Source organism: Synchiropus splendidus, chromosome 3, assembly GCF_027744825.2.
Source record: "Synchiropus splendidus isolate RoL2022-P1 chromosome 3, RoL_Sspl_1.0, whole genome shotgun sequence".
NCBI lineage: Eukaryota > Metazoa > Chordata > Actinopteri > Syngnathiformes > Callionymidae > Synchiropus > Synchiropus splendidus.
The window spans coordinates 8,216,955-8,244,472 of record NC_071336.1 but is presented as its reverse complement, the minus strand read 5'-3'; the positions used below and the strand labels follow the sequence as shown (position 1 = coordinate 8,244,472).

General features: G+C 43.2%; 4 protein-coding genes across 5 annotated transcripts; 3 read left to right on the top strand and 1 right to left on the bottom strand.

Annotated features, from left to right (window-relative positions):
• Window positions 1–3,263: 3,263 nt before the first annotated feature.
• Window positions 3,264–6,416, top strand: LOC128756354 (transmembrane protein 272-like). The gene is made up of 5 exons (XM_053860794.1): window positions 3,264–3,384; window positions 4,744–4,808; window positions 4,895–4,945; window positions 5,013–5,216; window positions 5,729–6,416. Exons 2-5 carry the CDS (start codon window positions 4,751–4,753, stop codon window positions 5,941–5,943), a joined length of 528 nt encoding a protein of 175 aa, XP_053716769.1. The 5' UTR covers window positions 3,264–3,384; window positions 4,744–4,750; the 3' UTR covers window positions 5,944–6,416.
• A 3,779-nt stretch (window positions 6,417–10,195) lies between these two features.
• Window positions 10,196–12,789, top strand: LOC128756386 (transmembrane protein 272-like). The gene is made up of 5 exons (XM_053860869.1): window positions 10,196–10,309; window positions 11,456–11,520; window positions 11,603–11,653; window positions 11,733–11,936; window positions 12,477–12,789. The coding sequence occupies exons 2-5, from the start codon at window positions 11,463–11,465 to the stop codon at window positions 12,689–12,691; spliced, it is 528 nt and encodes a 175-aa protein (XP_053716844.1). The 5' UTR covers window positions 10,196–10,309; window positions 11,456–11,462; the 3' UTR covers window positions 12,692–12,789.
• A 704-nt stretch (window positions 12,790–13,493) lies between these two features.
• On the top strand, window positions 13,494–16,137 carry LOC128756168 (transmembrane protein 272-like). 2 transcript variants are annotated; one of them, XM_053860453.1, is made up of 5 exons: window positions 13,494–13,580; window positions 14,125–14,197; window positions 14,275–14,325; window positions 14,397–14,600; window positions 15,543–16,137. In XM_053860453.1, the coding sequence occupies exons 2-5, from the start codon at window positions 14,143–14,145 to the stop codon at window positions 15,749–15,751; spliced, it is 519 nt and encodes a 172-aa protein (XP_053716428.1). In that variant the 5' UTR covers window positions 13,494–13,580; window positions 14,125–14,142; the 3' UTR covers window positions 15,752–16,137. The 2 variants fall into 2 exon arrangements, with proteins under 2 accessions (XP_053716428.1, XP_053716429.1); XM_053860454.1 differs by having other exon boundaries at window positions 13,526–13,580; window positions 14,109–14,197.
• A 4,285-nt stretch (window positions 16,138–20,422) lies between these two features.
• On the bottom strand, window positions 20,423–26,447 carry pcolceb (procollagen C-endopeptidase enhancer b). The gene is made up of 9 exons (XM_053858830.1): window positions 26,346–26,447; window positions 25,445–25,553; window positions 24,132–24,390; window positions 23,925–24,049; window positions 23,207–23,343; window positions 22,471–23,132; window positions 22,314–22,394; window positions 22,073–22,243; window positions 20,423–20,661 (listed from the first exon to the last, which is right to left on the bottom strand). The coding sequence occupies exons 1-9, from the start codon at window positions 26,429–26,431 to the stop codon at window positions 20,531–20,533; spliced, it is 1,761 nt and encodes a 586-aa protein (XP_053714805.1). The 5' UTR covers window positions 26,432–26,447; the 3' UTR covers window positions 20,423–20,530.
• Window positions 26,448–27,518: the final 1,071 nt, after the last annotated feature.

Genomic DNA, 27,518 nt, shown 5'->3' with positions numbered 1-27,518 from the left:
GCTGGCTCGAGAATTTTTACTCCAAGAAGACTGGATTATTGTCCTCAGTGCCATTTTGACTATTTCCTTTGGTGTAACCGCGGCCATTGTTGGTAAGAAGCCCCACATGAGTGACCGGCTGTTCAAATGCATATTCAGCTCTCTCTTCTGCAATAGCTGGAGACATGTTATATACCCCGACCTGTACCCTTCTGAATTGTTGAATCTACTAAGAAGAATCTGTTTATTGTGACAGACAACATTGCAATTCCATTCAGATTCCAGGTTTTCCACAGGGAGTGTTCATTTCTCGTTTTCTGAGATTATGAAGTGTCTCATTTTATTTATTTGCAACACAGGGCTAACCAAAGTGTTCTGGAAAGGGCTGCAGTGGGTGGAGGTTTGTGCTCCAACCCATCAATCGGGCGTCAGCTGAAACAAGCAGCAGCAGACTGACACCGTCTTCAGACACCTGACTGGTGAAGCTGTGTGTGCTAGTTGAGTTGGAACTGAAACCTGCTCCACTGCAGCCCATTGAGGACCAGTGTGGTATAAATGAACACTTGGCTTGGTAACATTAGAGTTGCAGGAGTGATCAAGTGGGTTGAGACAGGAGTAGCAGAGAGAACAGAGTCAAGTCAGTTGTTAACAGAAGGACAAGCACATGCGTAAACCTACATTTGGATCACATCAATGTTTTAATAACACCACATATTTTGGGGGCATGGTTCTAACAAGTAATGCTTTTTATTTATTTGTTATATTTTTTCTTTATTTTCTTTATTACAAGCAGCTGAAATTAGTTAGTTAGTGCCTCCCTTTGAAAGAAAGTTGAGGAGTTCCGACACTCAGGAGAGACTCACAGTAGAGCTGCTCTCCGTGTTGAGAGGAGTCAGTCAAGTTGGTTCGGGCATCTCGAGAGGCTGCCACCTGTGTGCCTCACTCTGGAGGTGTTTCAGGCACGGCCAACCAGGAGGAGACAGAGGGGTCGACCCAGGACCAGGTGGAGGGATTATATCTCTTCACTGGCCCAGGAGTGTCTTGGGATGCTGTAGCTGGGGGATCCATTAATGAATAAGAAGAACCACCATATTCATCATTTAAATGTATATTTCCCAACAATTTAGACACGAATGAGCATGGCCCCCAAAACCAGGGATGTCTGATGCTCCTCTCTATGTGTTCCACCCGTCCACAAGTGCTACATGCAGTTCTGCCAAGTCACGGTGGGGAGGGGTTCAGGCCTCCACTTGATGCTTCAGCTGGTACCAGATGTGCTCTGTGGGCTTCATTGCTGGCCACACCCATTGAGGCACTCGGGCTCCCTGAGGTCGAGCTGTGAGGATTCTGGCACCTTGTGGAGGAGCATCTTCATCCACGAACAGAAATGTGGGTGTGTGCTGCAGCATTGGGGTGTGATGATGATGATCTCCGAGGTTAGAATGTGCCTCGGCTGAGCCACCTACAGTCTCCAACTGACTGGTGATGCTGCCCAGACTGTTGCACCACTGCTGCATTGTCCAGGTCACATGGTCTTGTCACCCCTGCTAATGGTCACGGCAATGTCTCTGTGTCAGTGGATTCAACTGCAATGGTCGTCTGGCATGGAAGCCAAAGTTAAGTCGGTTGTGATGATTGGTGATTGAACATTTTAATCATGACAGATGTACAGTATTACTGACTTGACCTTTCTCCTTTGTTTTCTCCCTCCCTGCCGTGTACGTGCTGACCACATCACTTTTGGTTTCTGTTTTACTGTGTTTTTTGCCACAAACTTGTCCTGTATGACTAATGTGTACCGGTTCTTTGTATTTTTGAACAATGTTTTCCAATTTCATCCACGCTTCTGTTTGTGTTTCTCTCCTGCTTCGGTGACATTAAGAAAAGAAACTGATCTGTTTATGGTCCGTATGTGACAAACTTTATTTGTGAATTAAAACACGCTTCTCATTCAAATATTGATTACAGGACTATCAAGAAGATGATATTGAGGTAACACTGCCATGCAATTGTGCATGATGGAACCTTTAGTTAACTTATATGGCCAATATATCCTCATTGTAACGCTGTTGAATTGTTGTGTGCCATGATTTGACTCATCATTTCTGAATCTCAGATCATGTTTTACAAGTTGAATAAGGATTTCTTAGCTGTGAGGTACAATGGAATGCAAAGGAAGGTAGAGGAGCAGCAAAGAGGAGAGGCAGATGTGCGTGCACGGGTTCACATCCAATCAGCAGCCACGTTGTCAGATTCACAGACCAATCATCAAGCAGGAGGCGCTTGGGTCGCTTCAGTTCCATACAGGACGCAGCTGAGAGTCCTGCTCCACTGAAAGAGTCTTCGGGTGTGGAGATCTCAGTTGAACAGAGTTCCAGCTGAGCAGAGAATGGTGAGCGGTTGAATGCCGCCGTGCAACTAAAGCGTGGAGCCTTGTCTGGACGCCCTCAACTTCCCATGGATTCCTTCCTGAACCCAGTTGGATCTTATCAGGGCCAGCTCCATCCAGCCCTGGAGAGGATGGGACTTCCCAGTTTCCTCTGTCGGACCTTGGACCCGCTAATGAGTCACAATGTCTGCTCAGGCCTCCAGTGTCTGCTTCACTCCCGTCTTTGTACTCCACCTGTAAACTCTCTTTCTCACACACAATCAACCACACTCTTATCTCTTTATTAGAAGCACAAGCAACTCCAAACAATATTAATATTGTACAATAAATGCACAATTCCCATGGGGTGTAGCAGGTAATTTCCCAGTTCCGAGGACAACTGCATTACTTCACTAGTATTGCTTCACTTCATTACTTTTTCGGCCCCAAGTGCCAAAGCTCAATTCTCATCAAGTGCAAGAGGTGATCTACTGGTCTGATGCAGAAGGAGCTGTTTTACTGTTGGAGAACAATTGGTTAAATTCTAAAAAAGAAGAGCAGGTCAACTAGACTCACCAAGGTTATAAATAACACATGTATCTCACATAACATCAGAAACTGTTAAATGTGCCAAAACAATAGTCACTTCCGAGCATTGTTTAACGCATGCGGAGGTTTTGGTTTCCATTTGACATTAATAACATCTATCATGCCAGACACATTGTTTATCAGGTCATTGCGCCCTGGCCAGACTGGAGTTCGGGGGAAAAGAGAAAGTAATGTTTCCTGTAAAGGAACTCTTGAAATGAGCATCTTTGTGTGTGATAATGTGTATCTGGTACAAGGACCGCCCCGAATGCGATGCCATTGCCTTGCTGATGCTGTGAAGATGATGCTCTGTTGAGATGTGATTGGATTAAAGAAGCTTGGATCCCACGACACATCTGGTTCTTTCTGCTCCTGAGTCTACACCCTGAGAAGTTGACTGATCCCCTGAACGGACAAGGAGAGCAGAAGCAGGAGACTAACAACCAACTGTGAGTTGTTCACCAGTTATAAGTCCGGGTGTTTGAATTTGAATTGTTTTGTGTGAAGAAATGTGATATTATATTCTGTGTGTTTATAGGAAATCCCCTCTAATAGCAATTCAGGTTTGCTCTCGGGTAAATTTTGTTCAGTGATTTCTTTTTCGTTTGAACATATAGTAGATGTGTGAGAGCATAACTTTGAGACAACTGAGCAAACTTTGACAGTCTGTGAGTATCAATAAAGTTTTGAAGTGACATCACGTTAGCCGTTAGCTCTGCAGTGCAGACAGTCTTTAGTGTCACAGGTCTGACAAGGATCACTCCATCATTCTGTTGTGAAAGCGTGTCACGTTAGAGGCGCATCGGGTTTAAAAACAGCTGGAAGTAGCGTATTTGACCAGCTTCTTCGCTGTGAGTGTGTGGGAAGAGGAGCACCACGGCATCGCTGCTTCGACTGATGGACGAATTATAGCGCATCAACATAGAGCTACAGAGCATAGAAAGAATTTGAGAGCGTTCAAGTTGCCTCACGTTGGTAGATTCTCAACAAGTTCTAATTGTTCATAATGTAATGTCATCACATCACCCGCCTGTGTCTCCAGACAAATGAGGTGAAACTGGATCATTTCCCACGGCACACACCGGTTGAAGATCGCTGGATTATATTATTTGAATAACTCATTTGCTAGGGTTGGTTAATGAATTAAAAGTATTAAGATATATACTTTTATAGTTTCCTGTGAAGTACTTATTAAAGTTCATGTCACACTTTTCCATTTTTACTCTCATGATTGTTCATGTTCATGTGCTAACTGATATGATTTTCACACAGGTGCTGTAGTGAGAGAGCAGTCATGTCAGTTGCGGAAAACTGTCTTCAATAATAATGAATTGAAAGAGAAACACTTCATTCATTCCCTTTCCCGTCTAAATAGTTCTCAAGTAGTGATGATGACAAAGCCATAAAATAAACCTCAGATGTTCCGGAAAACCTTTGTCTGTTCACTACAGCTTCTGCAGAACAACTCCAGAACATCTAAGATTTGGGCCACACCCAAGTGGAGATGAAAGTTAGAGGCTGGAATTGTCTGTATAATTATGAACTACATTTTGTTGCTATTATATTGACTTCATTCTATTATTTAACTGGTGTTCATTAACAATATGTCCTATATATCTACTGTGCTCCCATTGAGTGTGTCTGCCCATCGCCCAACCATCGGCCTGACTGAAAGGATCCTGTTTCCACACTCATTAGACTTGCTTTTTAATCTCTGCTCTGACCTTGATTTAATAACTCAATGGATTTATTTGCCGTCACTTATTCATTCCATTCATCCATTCACTTCAACTTCTTTTTCTTTTCAGATTCATCATGTCATCTGCCGACAACATGATTCAGCAAATCCAGAATCCACCCAAACCAGTTTCAAGTAAAAAAAAAAAAAAAAAAAAAAAAAAAAAAGAAATGCGTTTATATCTGTGAGTCTTGAGGGTAATTCTTTGTCATTTATTTTAGGGTCATCACTCATCACAGCCTGTAGCATGGCGGGTGCAAAGATTGCTCTCGGTGAGTGAGTCATGCAACAATTAAACTATTGAACAACACGCACCACATCATCACTATGTTCGATCAGGAGTGGCGCACCTGGATGAATGTCCTGCTCAACCCTACATCCCCATCTACTTGATCGTCTTTGGCGTCTTCAGCATCCTGGGGTGCTACATCACCGCCCTGCCTTGGACCCGGCAGAACAGTGAGGAATGCACAGCCCTCGACGGAATTCTGCTTGTTGTTCGGAATCTGTCAAACATCTTCATGCCTTTCTGGTTTATCGCTGGTAAGGAGTCAAATTTACACGTGTACTTCCATGGCAACCACACCTCCACCCAATGTCAGTGAAGACCACTGATTTGATTCTGCCTTTTAATGACAATAGAGAGTGACAGAAGTGAAAAACAGATTTAGACACTGGTATGTGAGGCACATGCCATAAATCTCTGGCACAATGGTGAGGACTCTCTGAAATGAGCACTGCTATGGTAACTGAGTTAATCATTTGCAAAGCAGCAGTAAAACTGCCAGAAGTTATGATTTTCCATCTTATGTCTGGAACCTAAGTAGGTCACCAGATTTTATTGACATTTACAGGAAATGTTCAGCCTCAATTGTCTGCCTTGGAGAGGTCCATGTATTTCCACTTTCAAAATCTGACGGACTTGTCGTGATGTGTTCCATCTCTTGCCTTCTTATTAACTTCAGCTGATCTTATCGTTTTAAAGTTGAATCTACTGAAGGTCACTTAAGCTTTGACTGTTGGCTAAGTGGATACATTTCATTGTTTTTTTCCAGGGAGCCATTGGATCTACTCCATCTACGTTCCAAGCTACATTCCTGGATCAGTCCTGTACTGCAACAGGGTGCTTTACCTCTTTGCCTTCTGGACCACCACAGTCATCTACATCACATTTGCCCTTGGATTAGTTTTCTACTGCATCAGTTTCTTATGTGTATTTTTCTGTGCCTGCTTGTGGAGCTCAACAATGGAGGATGTAGAGGATGTTTAATCACATTTCAAGCATCATTGGCTGTTTTGACTGTTTGAGCGGCAATATGTAGTTGAAGAATATTTGCTTTTGGCGCCACTGCTGCTAAATGAGTGTACTTGCATGCTGTCGTAAAGCTGGGTCTCCGGTCCCGCCCCCCATCTCACGTTCATTTGTTGATGAAAGACTGTGGCAAAACAGCGGAAAATGTAATCTCTGATGGCAATATACACAACACTGTCGAGCTTATACTTGCAATGGCAACTCTGGAAACATGTATCAATCAACATCAGGAACCAAACCCTGTCATGCAGCCAGTGAGAAGAGGCAGGATCCAGCGAGAAGCTGAAGCAGCTGCAAGACAGACGGGCCCCGATAATAAAACCATGGCCATGGTGAACGTTTGTAATGAAGAGTCCAGGAAGAGAAGACAGGAACCCACCAGACCAAGAGCCTGGACCAGAGTGAACATTGCCATTCACACCCTGGCAAGAACCGAGGACTTCTAAATGGTTGAATCAACAAAGTTTAGAATAAATGAAAAATGAAAACAATAAAAATGAGTCACTCAATCACTCATATTGCTGCAGTGAAAGCAGCACTTGAAAATGCCTAAAGGGACATGCTACATGCTACATAAGGGCAAGTTCGAAGGAAAAGAAACAGAATGCAGAGATCATGACTGGATCTTAGGGCAAGGCATGAGTGCCATGGCTACCTCCAACAGACACGCAAAACTGTTTTTAGCAGTCTTTCCTCTGGATTTCATTTACAAAAAACAAGTGTTGGCATTCTGATGTACCCACTCAAACTTGATACTCAAGAACTCGACACGAGCGAAGAGAGCGTTAGCATGCGTCTGCCTGCAAGGTCAACAAGATAAACTGAAGAATCTGCAAGTGAGATGGTAAAACATGGATAAAAGAGCTTCGCTGCCACCACTATTAGCAGGTGAGTTCATTCCTGCAGACAGGTTGGACATCCCAACTTCGATTTAAAATGGCCACACATACATAAGTCATCTGCAGAGATTCCATTGGTATTGGACTGTCAAGGTGGTCTGCTGATCAATGTCATCCTGCTCCAACCGCCAGTCAGCCGCCATGTGCATTTCAATTTTATTTCATTTAGAGGTTTGTTTTCAAGGTTTTAAAATCCAACTTTCATCAACCACTGTGTCTGCATGAGAAATGTGTAAGTGATGATTTTTTAATGATGTAAATGATACTTCAAATGCAGAATTCCATGGTACTTTATACCATGTGCAAAACATTCATATCAGCAAAAGACGATATATGCCACGGCATATATCCATGGCGACAGATGGCATCGTACCCGTTTGCAAACCTATGTGCACTATTGAAACACCCAGGCTGCAGCTGGACCCTTTGCCTGCTGATTGGCTACAACTGTCAACAAGCCCCAAGAAACCTTTGGTGAGGAAGAAAAGCAACCATGTGCACAGTGGACAGACCTGAGCTGGAGCGTTATCAGGTGCTTGGAGTTAACAAGTGACTTCTGTGATGCTGTTGTTACTAGCCACAGAGTTCTTCTGCGAAAGACCTGTTGCAGAACAAGTACTTTCTTTCAGTAAAAGAAGTAAAAGTATTTCAACCATTTCAATCAGCAGATGGAGTTTAGCCCCCTCATGAACTCGAGAATATTTAGGTGGTCTTTGACTGTTCAGCACGTTTCAGAGGAACCTCTCAATGATCACCTCTTAACTGGACCAGACTTGGATGCTACTTCTAAAGCATCTTGCAATGCAGAGACATGGACTGCTCAGCCAGAGGTCCATCAGATTTGTTGAAAGGAGTGTCTACATTGATGACGGCTTTGTAAGCGTGTGCTCATATGACATTAAACTTATTGCAGAGTCCAGAGCCTTATACAAAACAGAAAATCTCCAATTACATAAATTTGTCTCCACTGCGAAAGACCACCTGAAAAATGTGCACAAGTCAAAGATCTGTGATATTGATATATCAATACTTGCAGAGCATTCATACTGAAAGTAGACGGTTTTAATCTTGAAAACGGCATACATGTTAAAATATTTGGATGTATAGAACCGAGCGCACGCATGGATCCTCTTACAGTTGCATCATACATCACAAATGAGTCGCCTACCCCTCCCTTTCCACCGGCACACTGATATGCATCCTCCCTTTCACGATCTGAAACTCAATGTGAAAGGCAATAAAACAGTTTAATGGTACTTTTTAAGTAATGGCACAATTATTTATTTTTTATTTTTTGTAAGTGATGCTTTGCCTTCGCATCGAGATGAAGGCGGAAGGCGGGCATGACTGTGGGACACCAAAGTTGAAACCCAGATGCCTCAATAGAGGGGTATTTTCGTGAAGGAACAGGCGCAATGCTGTTGCGAAGAGGCAGTCACAGATGTCCGGTGTTCTGAATGAGTGACGTGTGTCGCTTCATTTTTATACAATCCAATGCTTGATGTGGAAAACAAACATCCGTTCATTGCGAAAAGAGCCGGATCAAAACAATATCAATCATGTGACGCAGCTTTAACCACAACGTGTGTCCAGGGGAGGTGGGGATCTTCTACAATCTCATGATCAATGTTTTGGATTCAAAACAGTTTTACTCATTACTTCTGATTTTCCATCTACTCACATCTGCTTCACAAAAGGCAGGATGACAAATAAAGTAGAGACTTTTAATGTTTTTACACATGTATTGAGTTTTAAACACGTAACCATACTTAGATGGAATTGTTGCAACTGTAACATGAGAGCAATACGACATACTGCTATAGAAGAAAAATGCCTCTTTATTGAAAAAAAACAAACAGACAAACATACTGCCTTTAAAGTTCCGAGGGAAGTGCTTTCACTGGGAGCCATCTTTTAGACTCTTGGTAAGGCTGTGGCTCAGCTGTCTCAGTGAAAAACGCACCGGCTCTGTGAAGCATGGCAGCGTGCGGCTGACTGCCCTGTGTGTCTGTGTTCTCTGGGGTGTACCTCATAATACCAGGGCACTTGTGCTTTGTGTGGAAGTGCTTGATCTTAGTTACGCCGGCACACTGTCCAAATCCGTGTTTCAATCCGTGTTTCTCAGAAATGACTCGGTACTCTGTCACTAATTTAACACTAACACTAATTTAATCACCAAACTCATAAACTGACTCAGAGTCTTGATAAGAAATGAGCCAACTTCATGAGGAGGATCGGTGATACCAGACATGCGCACTCAACATTATGAGACTTATCAGGGCTGGAACAGGAACTTTGTCTCTATTCTGACATCTCCACTCAACGACCCAGCAGGCCAGGGGGACATCTTTAGCTTCAGACGCACAGGAATCCTACACAGGTCAGTCTTCAGGCAAACTCTTCATGTACATCTCTGCAAGACTTGGGGAGGTGGGGCCTTGTATTGAGATCATCTTTTCAATAGTATATCACTGCTAAGTTAGTCAGCAGTGAATCTGGATTCTCTTCTTGTGTTTTCATTTAAAAGTTTCAATAGTTACAATATAGTCATCAGCATATCTGATGTCTCTCAGCCCGAGTTATTTTACTATTTTGTGTGTGAGAATTGGCTTGAAAGGAAGAGGAGCTTAAACTCACGCCACTGAATCGTTTAATCGAGAGAAAAACTGTTTAACGCCATGAAGTCTGTTCAATGAGAATGCTTTTGTGCTGCTGGACTCTGACCTGCCGTATTATTATCATGTGCTGATACCATTTTAATCAGAGTGAATTTGATACGATATGTGCAGTGGACATGTTGGCTGTCATATGGCACATAGATGAGCTTTTGTGCTTGTTCCGGTGTTAAACAGTTCACAATGTTTTATTATGAAAGTACATGTGTCTAAAATATATCATATTATACAAGTTTCTGTATTCTTCAATATTGTGACAGTAAAACACACATCGATTTTGATATATTTGTCTAATGAGTTGTAAACACAATATTCCATCATACTATGCAAATATATAATGTAAACAACTAACATGGTCTACCAGGAGATAATGAAAACCAAAACACGATACTGAACTGTTTTCATTTTTCAATATCTGGGAAATACTATTATAAATAATATTTAATGTACAATTCACTATTCAATTTATTCACTTATTTATTTATCATTTTTGTTTGTACCCTGTTGCATATATTTATGCATTGAGAAGGGACTTGGATGAGGATGAAAGGAATTACAGAATGCAACTTGTGTCATGTGGATGTTAGGCAATGTGCTGTTGTGAAATAGCGTCACTGATCATGTGGAGTAGAATACATGACACAAGTAGAGATTTTATTACAGCAGACTGGCTTCCTGCTGTGTTACTAATTGATAGGCTGTTCTTCACTAACACCGGCCAGAAATCGTCTGTGTTTTCCTTCGATGACTGTGAGTTTTGACGGCTTGTTCCTTATCATTGAATTGTCCTGACTGTGCTCCCACTGAGTGTGTCTGCTCATCGTGCCGCCATCAGCCTGGAAGACTTGTGGTGTTGGATCCAGTTTCCACACTCCTCAGGCTTTCTTTGTAATCTCTCTCCAGGCTGTGATTTAACACGAGAGAGGGGAGTCCCAGAGAAGGGTCATTTGACTTTTCTACCTTTAAAACCCAAGGATGGGTCGATTGAGCCGACTTCAGCTGCAAACAGCTGCTTTTGCTTTGTAGACAAGGCCATTACTGACACACCCCTGAAGGGCTCATGCTGAAGGGGAGACACTGGAGGCTCTTGAAATGACATTTCTTCTGTCCTTCTTTGGTGTATTGAATATGGTGTGACTTGTGAAAAACACAAGGCGGTCCATTTATTGTCTTTCATTTATTTCTCAACTTGTGCTAAATGTGCTAAATATTATATATATATATATATATATATATATATATATATATATATATATATATATATATATATATATATATATATATATATATATATATATATATATATATATATATATATCCCTCAATATGCAATATGCACTCATTACATTCACTTGTATTTGCTTTAGCTAAAAGTAAGAGGTGCCCTTTGGATTTCTTTTTATTGTATTTTTTGGCTCAACAATAAGTGCTGCACATTGTTTTTATTTTTGTTTGCATGATCAATGAGGTGGTTTATACTGGTTTTATCCATTTTTGTGATTTGCACGCAGCTGTATTGCAAAGAAGATAAACATTTTGTATCTCATTCTATATTTGAACTGTAATATTACGCCCCCAATTGCCCTCCATGGGAATTGGGGACAACACAGCTCGGCACATTGACTGGTCAGGCAAGGTTGGGTGTCTTCTGAATGGCCGGCGACGGGTGCATTTGGCCACCAGGTAATGGCCACATTTACAAATGAACAAGACATGCAAATTGTCGCCATCAGAGTTAGCAGTTGGGACTAAGGGTCTTTCAACCCTTCGCCGAGACTTTAGGGGGCTGTCAAATTCCCGTGTTAATAGCTCAATGAGGCCGCCAGTTATTAATTTCCAGTTATTCCAGTTTTTCCAGTTGTTTCATTTTCATTCACAACTTCTTTTTCTTTTCAGATTCATCATGTCGTCTGACAACAACATGATGCAGCAAATCCAGAATCCACCCAAACCAGTGTCAAGTAAAAAAAAAACAGTTGACAGTAATTTAAAATGCGTTTTTATCTGAGAGCCTAGAGGGTAATTCTTTCTCTTTTCTTTTAGTATCGTCACTCGTCGCAGCCTGTATCCTGGCAGGTGCAAAGATTGCTATTGGTCAGTGAGTTGTTCATTATTCCTATTAAACAACCCACACCACATAATGATCAACATCGTCGTCACTATGTTCAATCAGGAGTGGTGCACCTGGATGAATGTCCTATTCAACCCTACATCCCCATCTACTTGATCGTCTTTGGCGTCTTCAGCATCCTGGTGTCCATCATCAGCGCCCTGCCCTGGACCCGGCAGAACAGTGAGGAACGCACAGCCCTCGGCGGGATTCTGCTTGTTGTTCGGAATCTGTTCAACACCTTCATCTTTGCCTGGTTTATCGCTGGTAGGGAGTCAAATACAAACATCTGCTTCCATGGCAACCACACCCACAACTCCACCCAATGCCAGTGAAGAAAGTGATTGTCTTTAATGACAATGTCAAGCAGCATATGTTGCATTCATTTAAGAGACATCATACTAGTGACCAAGAGAAAAACAGATTTACACACTGGTATGTGAGGCACATGCAATAAATCTCTGGCACAATGATGAGGACATGAGCACTGCTGTAGTGACTGAGTTTATTATTTGCAAAGTTATGATTTTCCATTATATGTCTGGAACCTAAGTAGGTCAAAGTTGTCACCAGATTTCATTGACATTCACAGGAAATGTTCAGCCTCACTTGTCTGCCTTGGAGAGGTCCAAAACACAACATGTATTTCCACTTTCAAAATCTGACGGTACAGACTTGTCATGATGTGTTCCATCTCTTGCCTTCTTATTAACTTCAGCTGATCTTATCGTTTGAAGTTGAATCTACTGAAGGTCACTTCAGCGTTGACTGTTGGCTAAGTGGATACATTTCATTGTTTTTTTCCAGGGAGCTATTGGATCTACTCCATCTACGCTCCAAGCTACTTTCCTGGATCAATCCTGTACTGCCACAGGGTGCTTTACCTCTTTGCCTTCTGGACCACCACAGTCATCTACATCATGTTTGCCCTTGGATTAGTTTTCTGCTGCATCCCTTTCTTATGTGCACTTTTCTGTGCCTGTTTGTGTAGTCCATTAATGGAGGATGTAGAGGATGTTTAAACACATTCCGAGGATCATTGGGTGTTTCTGTTTTGACTTAACAAAAGACGGTGTCTGTTTTTCATTATTAAACGAAACAACTTTTTTGTGCCTGCTGTTAAATGCCGTGGATTCCAAAGACTTTTGGGTGCAGTGTGTTTATTGAATTGGTTTAATAAATATCACAGAGCACTGCACAAAGGTAGTTTGGATTGTTTTCCAACTTGTAAGAAGAGTGATGACCGCACAGCCCTCGGCAGAATTCTGCTGAACACCTTCAATGTAGACTGTACACATGGCTGTAGTAGTGAAGGGCGTTTGATTTTAGTTTCACATGTTTGCGACTGAACAAGCCTGTTCATAAATCAGTAGAACTTTGTTGCACTGGGATGTAGGTATAAATGAGTGGGCAATAGCGGGTGCTAGTGGTGGGGCTTATAGGGCTTTGGTTCCCACAGAAGCAGGTATTTGCTGCTGTAATAAAGCGTACACACAGAAGAAGACGTTCTAGTCACCCCTCGTCAGACGGTGGCTCCCCCTCCCACCCGAAGAACTGTCTCCGAACTGACCATGTTCAACCCAACGTGATGCAAAGCAGGGGACACCTACCGGTACTTTTTTGAAACTGCGAGCTACTTTCTGGGTTATGGAGTGACTCTAGGGGCTTCTGAAATAACATAGGTGCGCTGTTAACAATTGTTATGTGAATTTTAGTCATTACGTCGTCAAGGAGAACAAAGAAATAAATATAACATTTTTTGTTTATATGTGACGTCACCTTCCTCCGCTACCAGCTGATCACATGAACGCCCGTCTTCCTGTCGCCGCACGCTCCCAGGACGCGAGTCGTCCTGACGTCAGAATAGTGGCGGCAGCACCAGGAGGGTCAACCGAAGCGCGCAGGTAACAGGTAAGAAACAGGTGGAATCATTTTCAAACAACTCGGTTTGTGTCTTTCCATGGCTTTGTGGCGCGTGTTCGCGGGCGGACACACACCAATCCAAAGCCCAACCTGTTCAGTTCAAGTTGACACAGTATAATGGCATTCGGGGCGAGGCTTGGTGGTAGTTTGGGTCGGCCAACTTGAAAGAAAGACACCTGTAAGAGTTTCATTGTTCTATGAAAAGCGTTTCATGTGATCGCACGAATTTACTTTTTTTTTTTCTTTGCAAAGTCGTCAAGTCAAGTTGAGCCGTGTTTGTAAAAATGGACAAACTGGCTCCTGTTGGAATGTTGTCAAACCTCTCCCTATTGGAAAGCGTCTTTGACGCAGCTGTTTGTCTTGCTCCTCGGATGTGAGAGCTGCGTTTGGTGTCATGAACAGAAGTCAGTGGGACATGATGATGACCGTTTTGTGTGCTTCCACTGTGGCTTATCAATCACAGTTTCAGATTCTGTATGTGCCTCGTTCTACATACATGTGCTTATTTTTCTGAAGCTTCCTATATTTCCAGTCACAACCGCCGTCGATCATGTCCAACCCTGGCCTAATGCGACGCATCCCTCAGCCACCCACTTCCGTACTAGGTGAGATTCATTCGACTTTGCCCGCGATAGCCTCTTTAACCTTCCAGTCGTTTACTTATCGACTCTAATCCCTGCAGTATGCATCAAGGTGGTGCTGTGCATCCTGCCCATTGCTCAGATTTCAATTGGTGAGTGAGCCCTGATTCCTTTAGCTGTTCTCCGGTTAACTGTGCCATCACTTTGGTATTGTGTTTCTCAGGATCTGTCCACTTGAACGACTGTCCCCGGCAGCATTACATACCGATCTACCTGATTGTGGTGGGAGTGTTTGGACTCATCCTGGCCCTGCTTGCCTGTCTGCCCGGCTCTCAGCCCAAAGACGACAATTCAAGTACATTCAACCTCATATGCAGGACCTGGAACTCTCTTGTCTCGTTCTTCCTGCTCTGCTGGTTCATCGCAGGTGAGACATGACATGGAGAGTGTGAGCACTGTGGTCAGTTACGAAAAGGACCCTCAGTACTGGGATAAACTGTTAAACAATGTTTATTTTTGGTGGTAATTGTGCATGCTGCTTTTAACTTGGGACATTTTGTGTAGTTTCATTTTCAACTCAACTGCAAAATCCACATTCCCTAAACCAAGTGGCTCTAGAAATGCAAGTTGACCAGCAACATTTAAGCTGGTGTAGTCCTGAGTTTTACATGCTCTTGGTCCGGTGAACTTAAGCTGCTGTTTTACAACTCACTGCTGTGATGTGCTCGCTGTTTGCTGAGATTCCTTGTTTGTTGGACAAAATGACTTCAAGTTTGCATAACTGCTGCGTTCCCCCCACTTAATATTGCTGCACTCTCCATTGTTGTCATGGACGTGCCACATGTTCTGACAGTGCTGACTCCAATGCTGTCACACCAGGAAGTGTATATAAGCAAATATTGAGATATCCATAAATGTGCTGAGATGCTGAGTTTGAGTGCCATCTCTCTTCACTACACACTACAAAAATGTGTTGTTTTCAGTGGTATCTCAACAATGAGGAAGTCGACGCAGTGAGCCAGTGTGCCTTGTTACTGCCACTAGCTGTTGTTGCACTGTGGCTACTTGGTGTGTTTCTATCATGCCCCAGTTCTCAGGAATGGCTTTCTCGCTGACATAAGCTCAAGTCTAGACAGATCTATGGCTGCCTGGATCACCCATGCAGTCCACTTTACTATTTGTTTTACATTTATTTGAGATATTTGAGAAGATACATCTCTTCTTTAGTTGACATGTTTAGGTCAGGTTTGCTGAACAATATGGAGCCGTGAAAGAACATTTTAGATTGTTGCTGCAGACATGCAGACAATTTCTTCTGCAATTTTATACTTCCATTTCATTAACAATCATTCTTGTTGAATCCCCCCAGGTAACGTGTGGATCTACACAATCTACCAACCAAACTTCAATAAAAACACGACGCACGTTGACCAGTACTGTGATAAGACGCTCTACCAGTTTGCCTTCTGGACCACTACTCTGGTCTACATCCTGCTGGCTTCCTTCCTCTTCATCAGCTGCTGCATCATCGTCTGCTTCTACCTGTGTGGCCGTGCTGATCCCGATGACGCTATCTAGCAGCCTGTTGAAGAAACGCGGCTTAAAAGTCTTAGATATGAGGATGTCGTATTCGTTTTTATTGTTGACTCATTGACATTTTACCTTTTCTGATGCATTGGCAGCGCTTCTGTCAAATGTTTACTGATGCAACGACTAACCCTGACTTACCCTGGTTTACATGGAGTTGCTCAATATACAGCATAACTGAGAATGATCCACAATGTTTCATTAGAAACATGTGAACCCTGCTGTCTTCTAGACTACCACTGTTACAGATACACAAGGTCATTTATGTTGTGTGGGCCACAATGTTGACGCTGACAGTGTAATCTTCAGAGTAATGCCTCGAGAAAATGTTGCCTTCTATATGTTACTTCACTTAAAATAAATCTCATAGTAAAATACTTTTTGGCCTTACCTACTTTATTTCATAAAGTTACACCTGTTTAATTTATTTCACTGTTTAAGTTTCCCCTTTTTCGACTACAGCTAACCTCCCTGACTTGTTTTGCTTGCTTGTATTTTTTTTTTCTTTCACTTACACACACTTACTTTGTTATTATTATTATTATTAATAGACAGGACTAGGACTATCACAAGAACATGTTACTAATATTCAGCGCCTATAGCGTTGCAGTCTCAGGTGAATTTGCAGCTTCTAATATGACCAGTAGATGGCGCTGTGGTAATCTCAGTTAAAGCACTGGCGCACATCGATTTGATTCGTCTCATCACTACAGCGGAACTCAAACGGATGTTGGGCAACGTCACGACTGCAATTATCCGAGATTATCAGGAAACGCCTAATATACATGTTTTTATTTTGAACTTGTGGTGTGATCAAATGTTGCAACCACTCTCTAAGTATTCAATAAAACATTAACAATGAGGTGCCTCGCTGCGGAGCCACATGGCTAAAAATAAAAATAAATCGTGAACAAAGTATGAGGTCGAGGATCTTTTACTGCAGTGCAACGTCTCTATTTTTCTTCCAGTCACAGCGATAATACGAAATTCCTGGAGCTCGAGAGTCACTTCCTATGCAGCGGCCTTCAAAATAAAACGCCACAAAAATAAGGGCGCGTGTCTACTGAGGAGAAAGTACTGTACTGGAAAATACCATACCATGTTCTCCTCGTCATTGTGCGCTCTGGTTTCCTCCCACAGTGCGAAAAACATAAGGATAAGTCTCTAACCTTTTCTTAACCTGCTTCTGTCACAAGGTGAGAGGAGAAAACAAGGCCATTCTTCACCGCAACTGTGTGACACATTCCCACAACCCTGGTTCCACGCCATCACTCTGAGAACAAACACCAAGATCTGCTCAACTGTGTGTTAATACCGGCCTTGTCGAATCTACATCAAGACTACAGGTTGATTTCTTTTACTGACTGTCCATATTCGAAAATTCCATATCTGGATGTGGAATAGAATCATATTTTCTCTCTCCAGCTCGTCCTTTGCCTTAGAAATGTTGACATCAAACAGCAAACCCAACTTGCAATGAAACAGTTTCCTATCCTAGGTCCCCACTTTGATTCACAGAACTCACCTACTGCCAGGGCAAAATAACAAATAACAGTAACAGAGAAATCTGTTCTTCAATTATACAATAAGATGGAAGGAGAAAAAAATTAAAAATACAGAAATCACAGTGTCACTCACCCGATAATAATAGATATTTTAAAAAATACACTGGGAGTTCATTCGCTGTCTTGATCATTTGTAATTTAATACAAATATGATGAGAAAGACATTGAGGAATTGCTTGCAATGTGCACGATCGGACAGCAGGTGGTAGCAGCGTGTAGGAGCCTGGTCCACCTTTTCGGTCAGCAGCAGCGATGGATGTCCAAGAAAACTTCAAAACGTCAGATGATCCACATGACGAGATAGCAATAGCTAATTTGTTTCCGTGATTTGATGGTGTCTGGTGATCTTTAAAGACAGGATTTCCAGCCTCAGCTCGTTTTTTTTAAACTGGTGCTTGTCACGTGACCGGATGAAGTAAAGTAGTGAACTCTTTCAAATGTTCTTTAATTCAAACGAGCCAGTACAAAAATAAAATCACCTGTTCCACATCTTTTCCATTTTTTTTACATCCTGAAAATTTCAAGAGAACAAAACAAAAGTTACTGAATGAATCATAACGTAACGGTGGTGTAAAGCGTGACTGATGTCATGTATTTAAATGGAAAATACATGACATGAACGACGACTGGATTTGGATGTGGTCGGCTGTGGATTGCTGAAGGCAAATTGAAAAAACAAAAAAACAAAACACAGCTGACATGTGGTCACTCTTACAGAGATCGAGACCACGGAGACCACAGACCCTCGCAGCTGTCGACTAGCTGGACCGGAGCAGGGCCTGGCACATGTCTGTGTGTCATGTTTGTTGCCAGGTAACCAACTCTCACCAATGGCTTTCATGGCCATTGTTGAACACTCTGCACTGGTGGTTATGTAATGATGAAAAATATGATAATCGTGATGCTAAATGTCGTGTAATCATTGTCGCTCATCATTCAGGACACGGCGTCTTGTCATGGGACTGACAGAGTGCCATCTGACAGTTTCCATGAAAGCAAATGTTTCAGATGCAACTACACAATGAAGATGCTTATGATATTTGACGTCCACATCAGGAAATGCCAGATTTCAAGTGGCAGATAATCTCCACATCTGCTGCTCTTTAGTCACTGAGCATTTATCTACAATGTCACCTCCTGAACATCACTCGCTGAGCGCAGCTGTCTCTTTCAATCGGCCTTTCTGAAGAAAAATATTGAAACGCTGAACGCAGAGCAGCACCATGAAGCCTCTCACTGCTGCGAAGGTGACAGGAACGAACTGCTCTGACACCATCTACCATCAGAGCTCGCCCTTCGAACCAAAGACCTGCAATAACCCAAATCATTTCAGCACCAACAACTTGACAAGGACATGATCTTCTATATATCTACCTTATCTGGGAGGCTGCTCTTGTTTTGGACCTCCCTTATTTGGATTAAGCAGGTACTAAATGTGAAGTTGGATCAGCAATATGAACTCATTTACAGCACTTTTATTTTGTTTGTGACTTTTCTGTTCCCTCCTCTACCAGGTCATGACACACACCTGGCGGCACACACCTGCTTTTCAAGCTTCCCTGCTCCAGGGCTGTGTGCCGAACATCTTGTATTCTCAGCAGCTGTCTTTCTATAGTCTATCATGACTCCATACTGGTGCTTTCTTAAATTCCACTAGAGTGTTCTGACCCTCATAAATTGTTAAACTTGGGGTCCACCTGTCTCAGGCCCTGTCATGTGATATATGAAAATGTGCATGGCGCTGCCAGCAGGGAGAAACAGCTCATATTATTGATCACTTTCTTTCATGCAACGATCAGGTTATTTCGTGACACTTGGTATCTTTGGGCACCGTCTGGATGATTGGCGACCAGGTAGCCAAGGCACAGGGCTGTGCCGCGGCCAAGGTGGTCACTCAAGTTCTCATGCATTGCCTCTCAGGTAAGGCCCTCACCTGTTGCCTGCCAGTCTGTCAAGGTGAAGCAGAAGCATCTGACACAGAGGAAAGAAACCTGTTTCATTGAAATGGGACCTCAACCACTTTAAACATCATTTATAATAATGTCATTATTCATTTCCAAGCACCTGTCATGAACTAATACTGATCCAAAAATACCAGGGACTTGCTGGCAGCTCGGAGCTTCTGCACAGTAGTTATTTACAAACTTGGGCCACTAAAGCTTTACAAAGGTCCTCCAACAAAAGTTTATGGGCGGCACTCCTCAGCCACAATCCTAACCTTATCTACACGGTAATAAAAAGGTACATTGGCAGAACATGGAATTAATCACCTTCATAATAAATATTATTTAAATATTATATATCAAACCCATTATCGAAGGCCATGAAATGCAGTTGTCGCTAACGCTGTTCATGTGAACACCAGTTTGCCCACCATTATAGTAAGAAGACACAAACGGTCTTCTTTATGCACAAGTGTTCAGTCTTGCTGCTGCTGGGAGGAAGCCGTGACATTATCTTTCTTTAAAACTCCACAGATGTATGTGGCAGTCTATGGAGGAGCTGCTGAGATTCTTGTGTAGAGGACGACGCTGAGCTTTTGTCTCACATAGATAAGAGAATGTCCCAGCACACAAAACCTTACTGAGCAGTTTGTTCATGCTGTTGTGATGCAGAGATCTTCTGAAGGCTGGTAGCTGAATCAGACCAAAAGTTGGTGTGCACCTAACGTGGTTGAGCAGTTCAAAAACTGCTGATCAGGTTGGATTTTCATGCACAACTGCCTTTATGGTTTACAAGGAATGATCCAGAGAAGAGAAAGCAGCCAGTAAGTGGTAGTTGCTTGCGGAGAGGAAGCATAGTCAATCTTGGTCCAGAGGACAAATGGACAGTAACTGGAGACCAGGTTGATATAAAGAGAGGACGCACGCGGTAAGTATGGGTGAACATAGAACCAGGAGAAAAACAACTGACCAAAATCACAATGTTGACAAGCAAAGGTTCTGATCAGAAGTATGTCATCGTGGATATTGATCTTCAGTATAGAGTGATGCATCACTAGAACACACAACCTTGAAACCCAATAGCATCAAGTGAATGTGTCTCTTTTTGACTTAAACATCACAACATGTGTGTTTGTACTTCAGTGATGGGCATTTTATTACAGAAATATCATAAATTACATACACACGTGATTCAGAATCATATTTGAGAGTTTAGCGTTGAATTCCTGTATGCTGAGGATAAGTTGGACTGGTCGGTGCTGTCAGCAGCCTTTTCTTGCCAGGTTGGCCAGTGCTTTGCCATGGACGGGCTTGTAGAGGAGTGTGAAGCTGGACGGTGTCAGCTGACCTCTCCCTTGTGTGTCCACTTTTCCCATAAGGACGTAGTTCAGGCCTAAAGAGGAGCAGGAGGCCAGAGCAGTTAACACAGTGAGGCATCTTTGACGCTATTCATCTGTTGAATTAGCGCCTGTTTTCAAGACAATAATGAGAATATTTGGTTTAAAAGAAGCGCTGCATTGCATGGTTTGTTAAAGATGCATCATGTTACACACAATGACCTACTTACACAAACAAGCAAACAGCAATAACAACCCTACGTTGCCATCGTACCTAAAATTCTGCGGCGTGTAGAGTCAGTGAGTCATGTCAAGGATCAATGTGTGATTTGTGAATGCAGCCATCGATTGCATAAGCCCTCAGTAAAGATGGAGGCTGGCCTTAAAATAACTGTAGTTGCATTGGTAAAAACGGAAAAGAATGTCTATCTAAAATGACTTTTAAAATCAGGACATGAACTCATCCACCAAGGGGATCCTTAAAGTGAACAGTTTAAATAGCTGCTCCTCAAGTGAGCTATTCGAGTCATCTCAGGAAGTAAAAACCAAAGACAAACCTTTGCTTATATTTTTTGTTTTGATCATACAAAGACTGTAAACCCTTCACCTTGGGTTGCTGCAGTGTGAAAAACAATACAATATTTTAAAAGGTATTTTTTAGGGGTGGGACTTATTAAAATAATCAAATTAATAAGAGGTTTCATAATTAATAAAAAAATAATCACAGTTTTATATTTTATATGAAACTGGCAAATTTAAGTTGAATGTCCACATAAGCTTAAACGTGTGTATAAAACTGCTCCACTGATGAATGAATTTTTTTTTTGTGCTTTTGTCCTTAGTTTTTTCATGCCTAAATTTTCAGACCATCAGTGCAATCTCTGTCTCATTCCTCATTCAGGAAAAATGCTGTGCGTGAAAGTTTACATGCCATTTAGTATTTAGCATTAACAGGGTCCACTAACTGTGTTTGTCTGGGATTAATTCATCCAAATGATCCTAAAATACCTAGCATACCTATACCTACCATTTTTGAGCTCAGGCTTCATGAGTGGTTTATGCTTGACATATTATTTATCGTACAGTGGGACAGATTATTATTATTATTATTTGTATTTCATTTTTAATTTATTTTAATGTATTTTATTTTTTTACGACTATTATTATTATTATTATTATTATTATTATTATTATTGTATATAATAGTTATCTGGTGATCAGTCCAAAGAACAGACGATTACATATCAGCTGTGTTCCAGTTGACCATATTGAAGGGTTTTGTAACTCTGTGTTGTGCAAGCTCCACGTGATGCTCCCGCTACCTGCTTTCCAATTGTGCTGCGTTGTTATTTAAATGCTGAAAAAGGCATCGAGTTATGCACATGAAACAATGTAAGGCGATAATATCGGGTAACTACAGTCACGGTGAGGGTGGAAAGGAGTGGATGATGCATGTCATGTATGTACCTTTGGTCAGGCCAGGACATCTCTTGCAGGTGGAGTTGAGGACGACTGACAAAGCCGGTCCTGATTTGGTGACATTCAGTCGCCCTGCCTTGTAGACCTTGATGATGGACACCTCCACTGTAGCTGAGCCGCCTGGAGCGGAGGCCACCGCCGTGACCTTGCCTGTGATCACTACACAGAGAGCGAGAGACAGGTGACGTGGAAGCATAAGGCATTAACAGTACAGGATGCTGCTGCTCACCGAAGTCGTGCGGGCAGAAGCTGGACTGAAGAGTTCCTGCTCTCTTACAGGCTTGTGTGCACAGTGGGTTCAGTGGCACGGCTGCTTCAGACACACACAAGAAGCAGGGTGGAACAAAACATGTGGGTTGGTTGCTCCTACAGTTAAGTGTACTCACGTTTTTTGCTGAAAACAGGCTTTTTTGTCACAGTCTTGCTGACCCCAGGTTTGATGATGACTTTTGGCTTCAGCGTAGGTTTAGCCTTTGGTTTCGCTGAGCCTTTTGGTGTTGGCTTTGCTGGCTTGGCAGCAGGTTTGGGTGTAGGTTTTTTCTTCAGTGGAGGTTTACGGGTGGGTTTAGCTTTGATGCTTGGTTTCAGGCTCGGCTTGATAATCTTTGGTTTGACCGGCGGCTTTGTCACTTTTGGTTTTTGGGTGGGTTTAGCTCCAGGTTTGGGCACAGGCTTTTTTGTTGGCTTTTTCACCGGTGCTTTGGTTGAGGGTTTGACTGGTTTCGGTTTCAGCGTGGGCTTGATTCCAGGCTTTGCGGTGGGCTTCCGTGGCGGGGGTTTGATGGGGATTTTAGGCGGTGGTTTTTTGATCGGTTTTAATGTTGGTTTTGGTTTAAATTTGGGTGTTTGTTTAGTGGGCCTTAATGGTGGTAGAGCAGGCGCTCGTGTTGAAGACGTTGTCCCTGGTCTGTGTATAAAGTCCCCCCCAGCAGTGGGTCTCCGTGACCCACGGGGCACACTGGAGTAGTGGGCCATGAAGCCATCTGAAGTGATACTGAGGTCAGAGACGAACTGGACGAGAAGTTGGTTGCCATTGGTCACGATGACGCTGAGAGGACCAACCAGAGAACAGAACGTCAGATTCCAGAATGAACGTCAGGTTGATCATTAACCCCATCTTACCCCGGTGGCCTGTCACCACAGAACTTCCCGATTCTTCTGGAGTTGTCACTCTCCCCACCGTTAAACAGCGCCACATAGTCATAGCGACAGTACATGTCGGGCTCCAAGTCCAACTTCTCAAACTTTACCTCGATAACCTGAAGAAGAGGAAACGCGTCACACAAACCTTGAATTGTGAATTGCGTAAGATGAACTTGTTCATGTTTGCCAAAGGCATTTTCATGAATCCAGTGCAGTGCAGACACAAGTCCGGAGGAAAGACCCAGCTCCTCGAACAGTGAGGGCCATTCTGCTCCCTCTCTCACCCTCGCTTCCTTACGTTGGATCTCTTGGTACACATTCACTCACCTTCTGACTCTCAATGGACTCATTCATCTGAGCCCAGTAAATTCAGCGGTAATACACACATGGGCCCTCCACTTTGGGCCTCATATAATTTGTTTTCACTTTTGCACAAGATTTAGCCATGAATTTCATGATAGCATAATCTAACAAACAAGTTAGCCCTAGTGTACTACAATTACTACTGTCATCTTACAGCATTCAGATAGTTGTTTGGCTGGCCGTGTTATTGTAAAATGTGTGGTCGCTATCTTAGTAGTTTAAATACATATTAAGTGAACATTTCTAGATCTGTATATATCTATATTTATATAGAGATATATACTGTATATATAAAGTGAGTATATTGTTTGGTGGATTATCATCTGTTGCTCACATTGCTGGGCTCGACAGAGATGTGCCATGAGCAGCTGATGCCTGCTGGGTAATCGGAGTTGGGCCAATTAGGCGTCTTGACAGAACCCTGGGCTTTTGTCAGGCGGCCGCCGCAGAACTGATTCTCTGCAGGGGAGACAGTCAGAGCAAATTTACTTCTGAGAAGAACACATCCAAAGCAGAGTGAATAACGCTGCCACCACCGCACCTTCCACATGAGGCTTCCCAGCGCTGAAGTAAGCCAGAAATCCTCGCCCTCCCGTCGCCTCGTCCGACACCATCTCCAGCATCATGGTGTTCGAGGTGGAGATGAGAGCGCCGGGCCGGAACGTCCCGCAGAAGCGCCCCAGTTTCTGCACCAGGCGGGTGTGGCCGTTGTAGACGTCAAGGTAGTCATAGCGACAGGTGGGGTCAGCCTCCAGGTCGAATAGGCGAAAAGACAGCATGACCACATGTCCCTCTGGCACCTGGAGGGGAATACAGTGATGCAACAGACAGGAGGAAATGATCATCTGACCAGAAAGAGTCACTCTACACGTAGCAGCTACAGCTGCTTTCACTACATGGAGTGATATTTGGTGGAGCTGATGTTCAGAATTATTCTGCTGATGTGAGCCAGGTTTCAATTGCTGGTGCCTCACATTTTGGCAGTTACCAGTCTACCGTTCCTCACTTAGTCTGCTGAAAGAAGTTCTAATATACGATACACTTCTGCGCTATACTATTCTAAAATGCTACATAATATCGCAGGGTTTTACCATACTCCTGCCCTTCATTTCTAGGTTGCAAAACTGTATTCTGTGACTGAATTCTAGTACTTTCATGTAGAATTTTGCATTTATAAATAATTTCACCAGAGACTAGGGCTAAATTTTGGAGAATAATTTTCGATGGCATGTGCCGGGAGACGTGTGAGTTGGATCTGCAGATAACGGACCTGTCATTATGACGCAGACATGAATTCATAGGTGTTCCCCAAGATTAAACTCCCACTGACAAAATACGTCTATGATCCAAGTGATGATCCATATTTGAAATAGTACTTTGCCATCCATGTCGAAGTGCTTTTTTATATTGGAACTTCTAAATTCTGCTTAGACTACTGATTTGAATGGGGAAACTATTTGCGGCATGTGTAGTGATATAAATACTTGGGAGCTCAGGCACAAAGCAAAGTTCACAATATAGAGAGAAAACCTCCAGGTTTCTTGACTGAGCTATGAACACGGGAGGCTGCAATACGGAGAATGGTGGTCAGTTGAAGTGGTTCCCATTATACGAGGACGACTGAGGAGCCCTCTATGTTTCCAGGCATGTCCAGCCAGAAGGAAGCCATTGCCTGTGGAGTCTAGGACCCTCACACAGCTCAGTCAGTGGGCTGAGGGTCAGAGAGGTTTAGATGGAACTGATCTCGAGGAGACCCAGCAGCACAAGCGTTGAATAATATTAACATGTGTTGGAGATCACCGGATAGATTTCATTCTGTTCAGTGCAATAGACGTGTGAATGGAGATGACTCACAGTGATGAACCAGACGCACTTGCTGTTGGGCTTGTAGTTAGTCGGGAAGCCTTCACTGGCTATGATGCCCGAGTCAGTGACCAGATGACCTCCGCAGTTAAAGATGGGCCTTCAAGAGAAAACAAACACTCCTCTGCACTGTCAGTTGATACAATCGTGGCAGGTTATGTGGCACCAAACGAAGCGAGGCGACGCTCCAGGCCGCACGTGGGACCACAGAGTCCACCTCTGTTCTCCGAGTCACCTCTTCTAATGAGTGTTTTTGCTACAGCCAGAAGCAGAAGCAGCCAGAAGAACAACATACAGTTCAGTTGCTGAAGGTTCCTGCCAACGCAGGCACCAAGTTCGAAAGACTTCCAACTCATACTTAAGCCGGTTCAAAGGAGCAACATGTGGCACATGGCGACCCACACCCTCTCTTTCACAACCAGATAAACAGGGATCAAAGCCAGAGCAGACTTTTAATTTCGCAGCAGACCCAGCCTTGTTAACTGAGATGTCGACTAGGGTCATGCTGTGTGCCTCACTGGAGGAAGTCAAGGTGTCTATTCATGGCATGAGTGTGCTCCTGTGATGATTTATCCATCTGCGTTGTGTCGCCCGACTCTGTGATGTGTCCACACCAGGCCACAAATATCCAGTGGCAGGAGAGTTCCTCCCTTCTGACCGTTCAGAGCCCAATGGCCACAGGCATCTGTTTGTCCTTCTCAGGCAGTTTACACGGCGTGCAAACACATTTCAAGAAAAGCATACAAAATGAAATTCCTGTTTGCAGCGAAAATAAACTTTTCTATTTGGATCAACATGCTGACAAATGTTCTTCCTCATGAAACTTCAGGAATATTTCTTGCCACATGTGCCACTTCCAGAATCTACTGTAGGTGCTCCGAGCCTGTCTTACCTGGTGTAGTTGGTGGTGCTCTGAGCGGCTGTCCAGCCAGGTGTGATGATGACCAGAAGACACACAGTCCACACCCTGACCTCCATCCTGCCGTCCGGTGAGGTTCGGATAGACGGCGGAGGAGAGAAGACGGAGGGTGGGAGGAGGTCCGGGAGAGGCGTGGAGAGATGCAGGGTTCAAGGAGGCGGGGGAAGGACTGTGGGGCAGCAGGAAAGAGTGCACACGTGGTCTGGAGAGCCAGATTACAGCCAAATATTACATGTAGGGTGGTGACAGTCCTGTGCCTTGTACAGTTGGGCTGATGGAAAACGTGTGAGCTTGAGGTCACATGTACAGTACAGAGCTCTACTGTGGCCAGAGGGGAATGATCCCCACTTCACTGTGACTCAAGTTGATATGGTACTAACTCTACTGACATGAACACTAAAGGGACGTGAGTAGCTGTCAATGACAAACAGATATTTCAGTTCATAATTCAGTTTTAAGCTTCAGTGACATAAGCCTTACTGAAACATCCCTCATGATGTCGATGAGAACCACATGCTTGCTATTTCTAATGCAAATAAATTGCTTTGTGACTCTGACTATCTTTGCCAAGACTCTCATACACAACAGTTATAGGGCAGCAGTGCAACATTGTTCGGTCAGAATTGAAAAGCAGTGTCAGGCCATCTTAAGCAGCTAGCTGGTCTCTTCTAGTTCTATGGTAGGTAGATGAGGTTTCATGAAACAGTGCCCTAATCTCATAGGCCACTGGGTGGCACTGTCTGCTCTATAATGTTTGGCCTTGAACAGCTATTTCAATGAAACATGGTGTCATGTCTAAACCAATAGCCATCTAGTTGCTTCTGAGAATTGGGGGACTGTTTCATGCAATCTGATAGACTCATCATGAATTGCTATACTGGTTTAGATGAAAGCAGGCAGTGTGGAAGAGGAGGAGACGACTGTCAGGGATGATCTGTGACACAAGAGTGACACCTTTTGTAGTACATTTGTTTGGTTCTGCAGTTAGTTTTTCGCCAACTTTTAAACAATAAAGCAAACTTTTTTAGTCTACGAGTTTTGAAGTTTTGAAGTGAGATGTCACATTAGCCGTCTTTGGCGTCAAGGGTCCAACGAGGAACAATCCATTGTTCTATCCTGAAGGTGTGTTGTCAAGTTAGAGGTGCG

Coding starts and splice junctions, on each gene's coding strand:
- pcolceb (XM_053858830.1), bottom strand. CDS start 26,431: ATGGAGGTCAGGGTGTGGACTGTGTGTCTTCTGGTCATCATCACACCT. Junction 23,344..23,924: donor TCTCTGTCGAGCCCAGCAAT/GTGAGCAACAGA, acceptor CCTCTTCTTCAG/GTTATCGAGGTAAAGTTTGA. Junction 23,133..23,206: donor TGTGGTGACAGGCCACCGGG/GTAAGATGGGGT, acceptor TGGTCCTCTCAG/CGTCATCGTGACCAATGGCA.
- LOC128756354 (XM_053860794.1), top strand. CDS start 4,751: ATGTCATCTGCCGACAACATGATTCAGCAAATCCAGAATCCACCCAAA. Junction 4,809..4,894: donor TCCACCCAAACCAGTTTCAA/GTAAAAAAAAAA, acceptor CATTTATTTTAG/GGTCATCACTCATCACAGCC. Junction 5,217..5,728: donor GCCTTTCTGGTTTATCGCTG/GTAAGGAGTCAA, acceptor GTTTTTTTCCAG/GGAGCCATTGGATCTACTCC.
- LOC128756168 (XM_053860453.1), top strand. CDS start 14,143: ATGTCCAACCCTGGCCTAATGCGACGCATCCCTCAGCCACCCACTTCC. Junction 14,326..14,396: donor CATTGCTCAGATTTCAATTG/GTGAGTGAGCCC, acceptor TGTGTTTCTCAG/GATCTGTCCACTTGAACGAC. Junction 14,601..15,542: donor GCTCTGCTGGTTCATCGCAG/GTGAGACATGAC, acceptor GAATCCCCCCAG/GTAACGTGTGGATCTACACA.
- LOC128756386 (XM_053860869.1), top strand. CDS start 11,463: ATGTCGTCTGACAACAACATGATGCAGCAAATCCAGAATCCACCCAAA. Junction 11,521..11,602: donor TCCACCCAAACCAGTGTCAA/GTAAAAAAAAAA, acceptor CTTTTCTTTTAG/TATCGTCACTCGTCGCAGCC. Junction 11,937..12,476: donor CTTTGCCTGGTTTATCGCTG/GTAGGGAGTCAA, acceptor GTTTTTTTCCAG/GGAGCTATTGGATCTACTCC.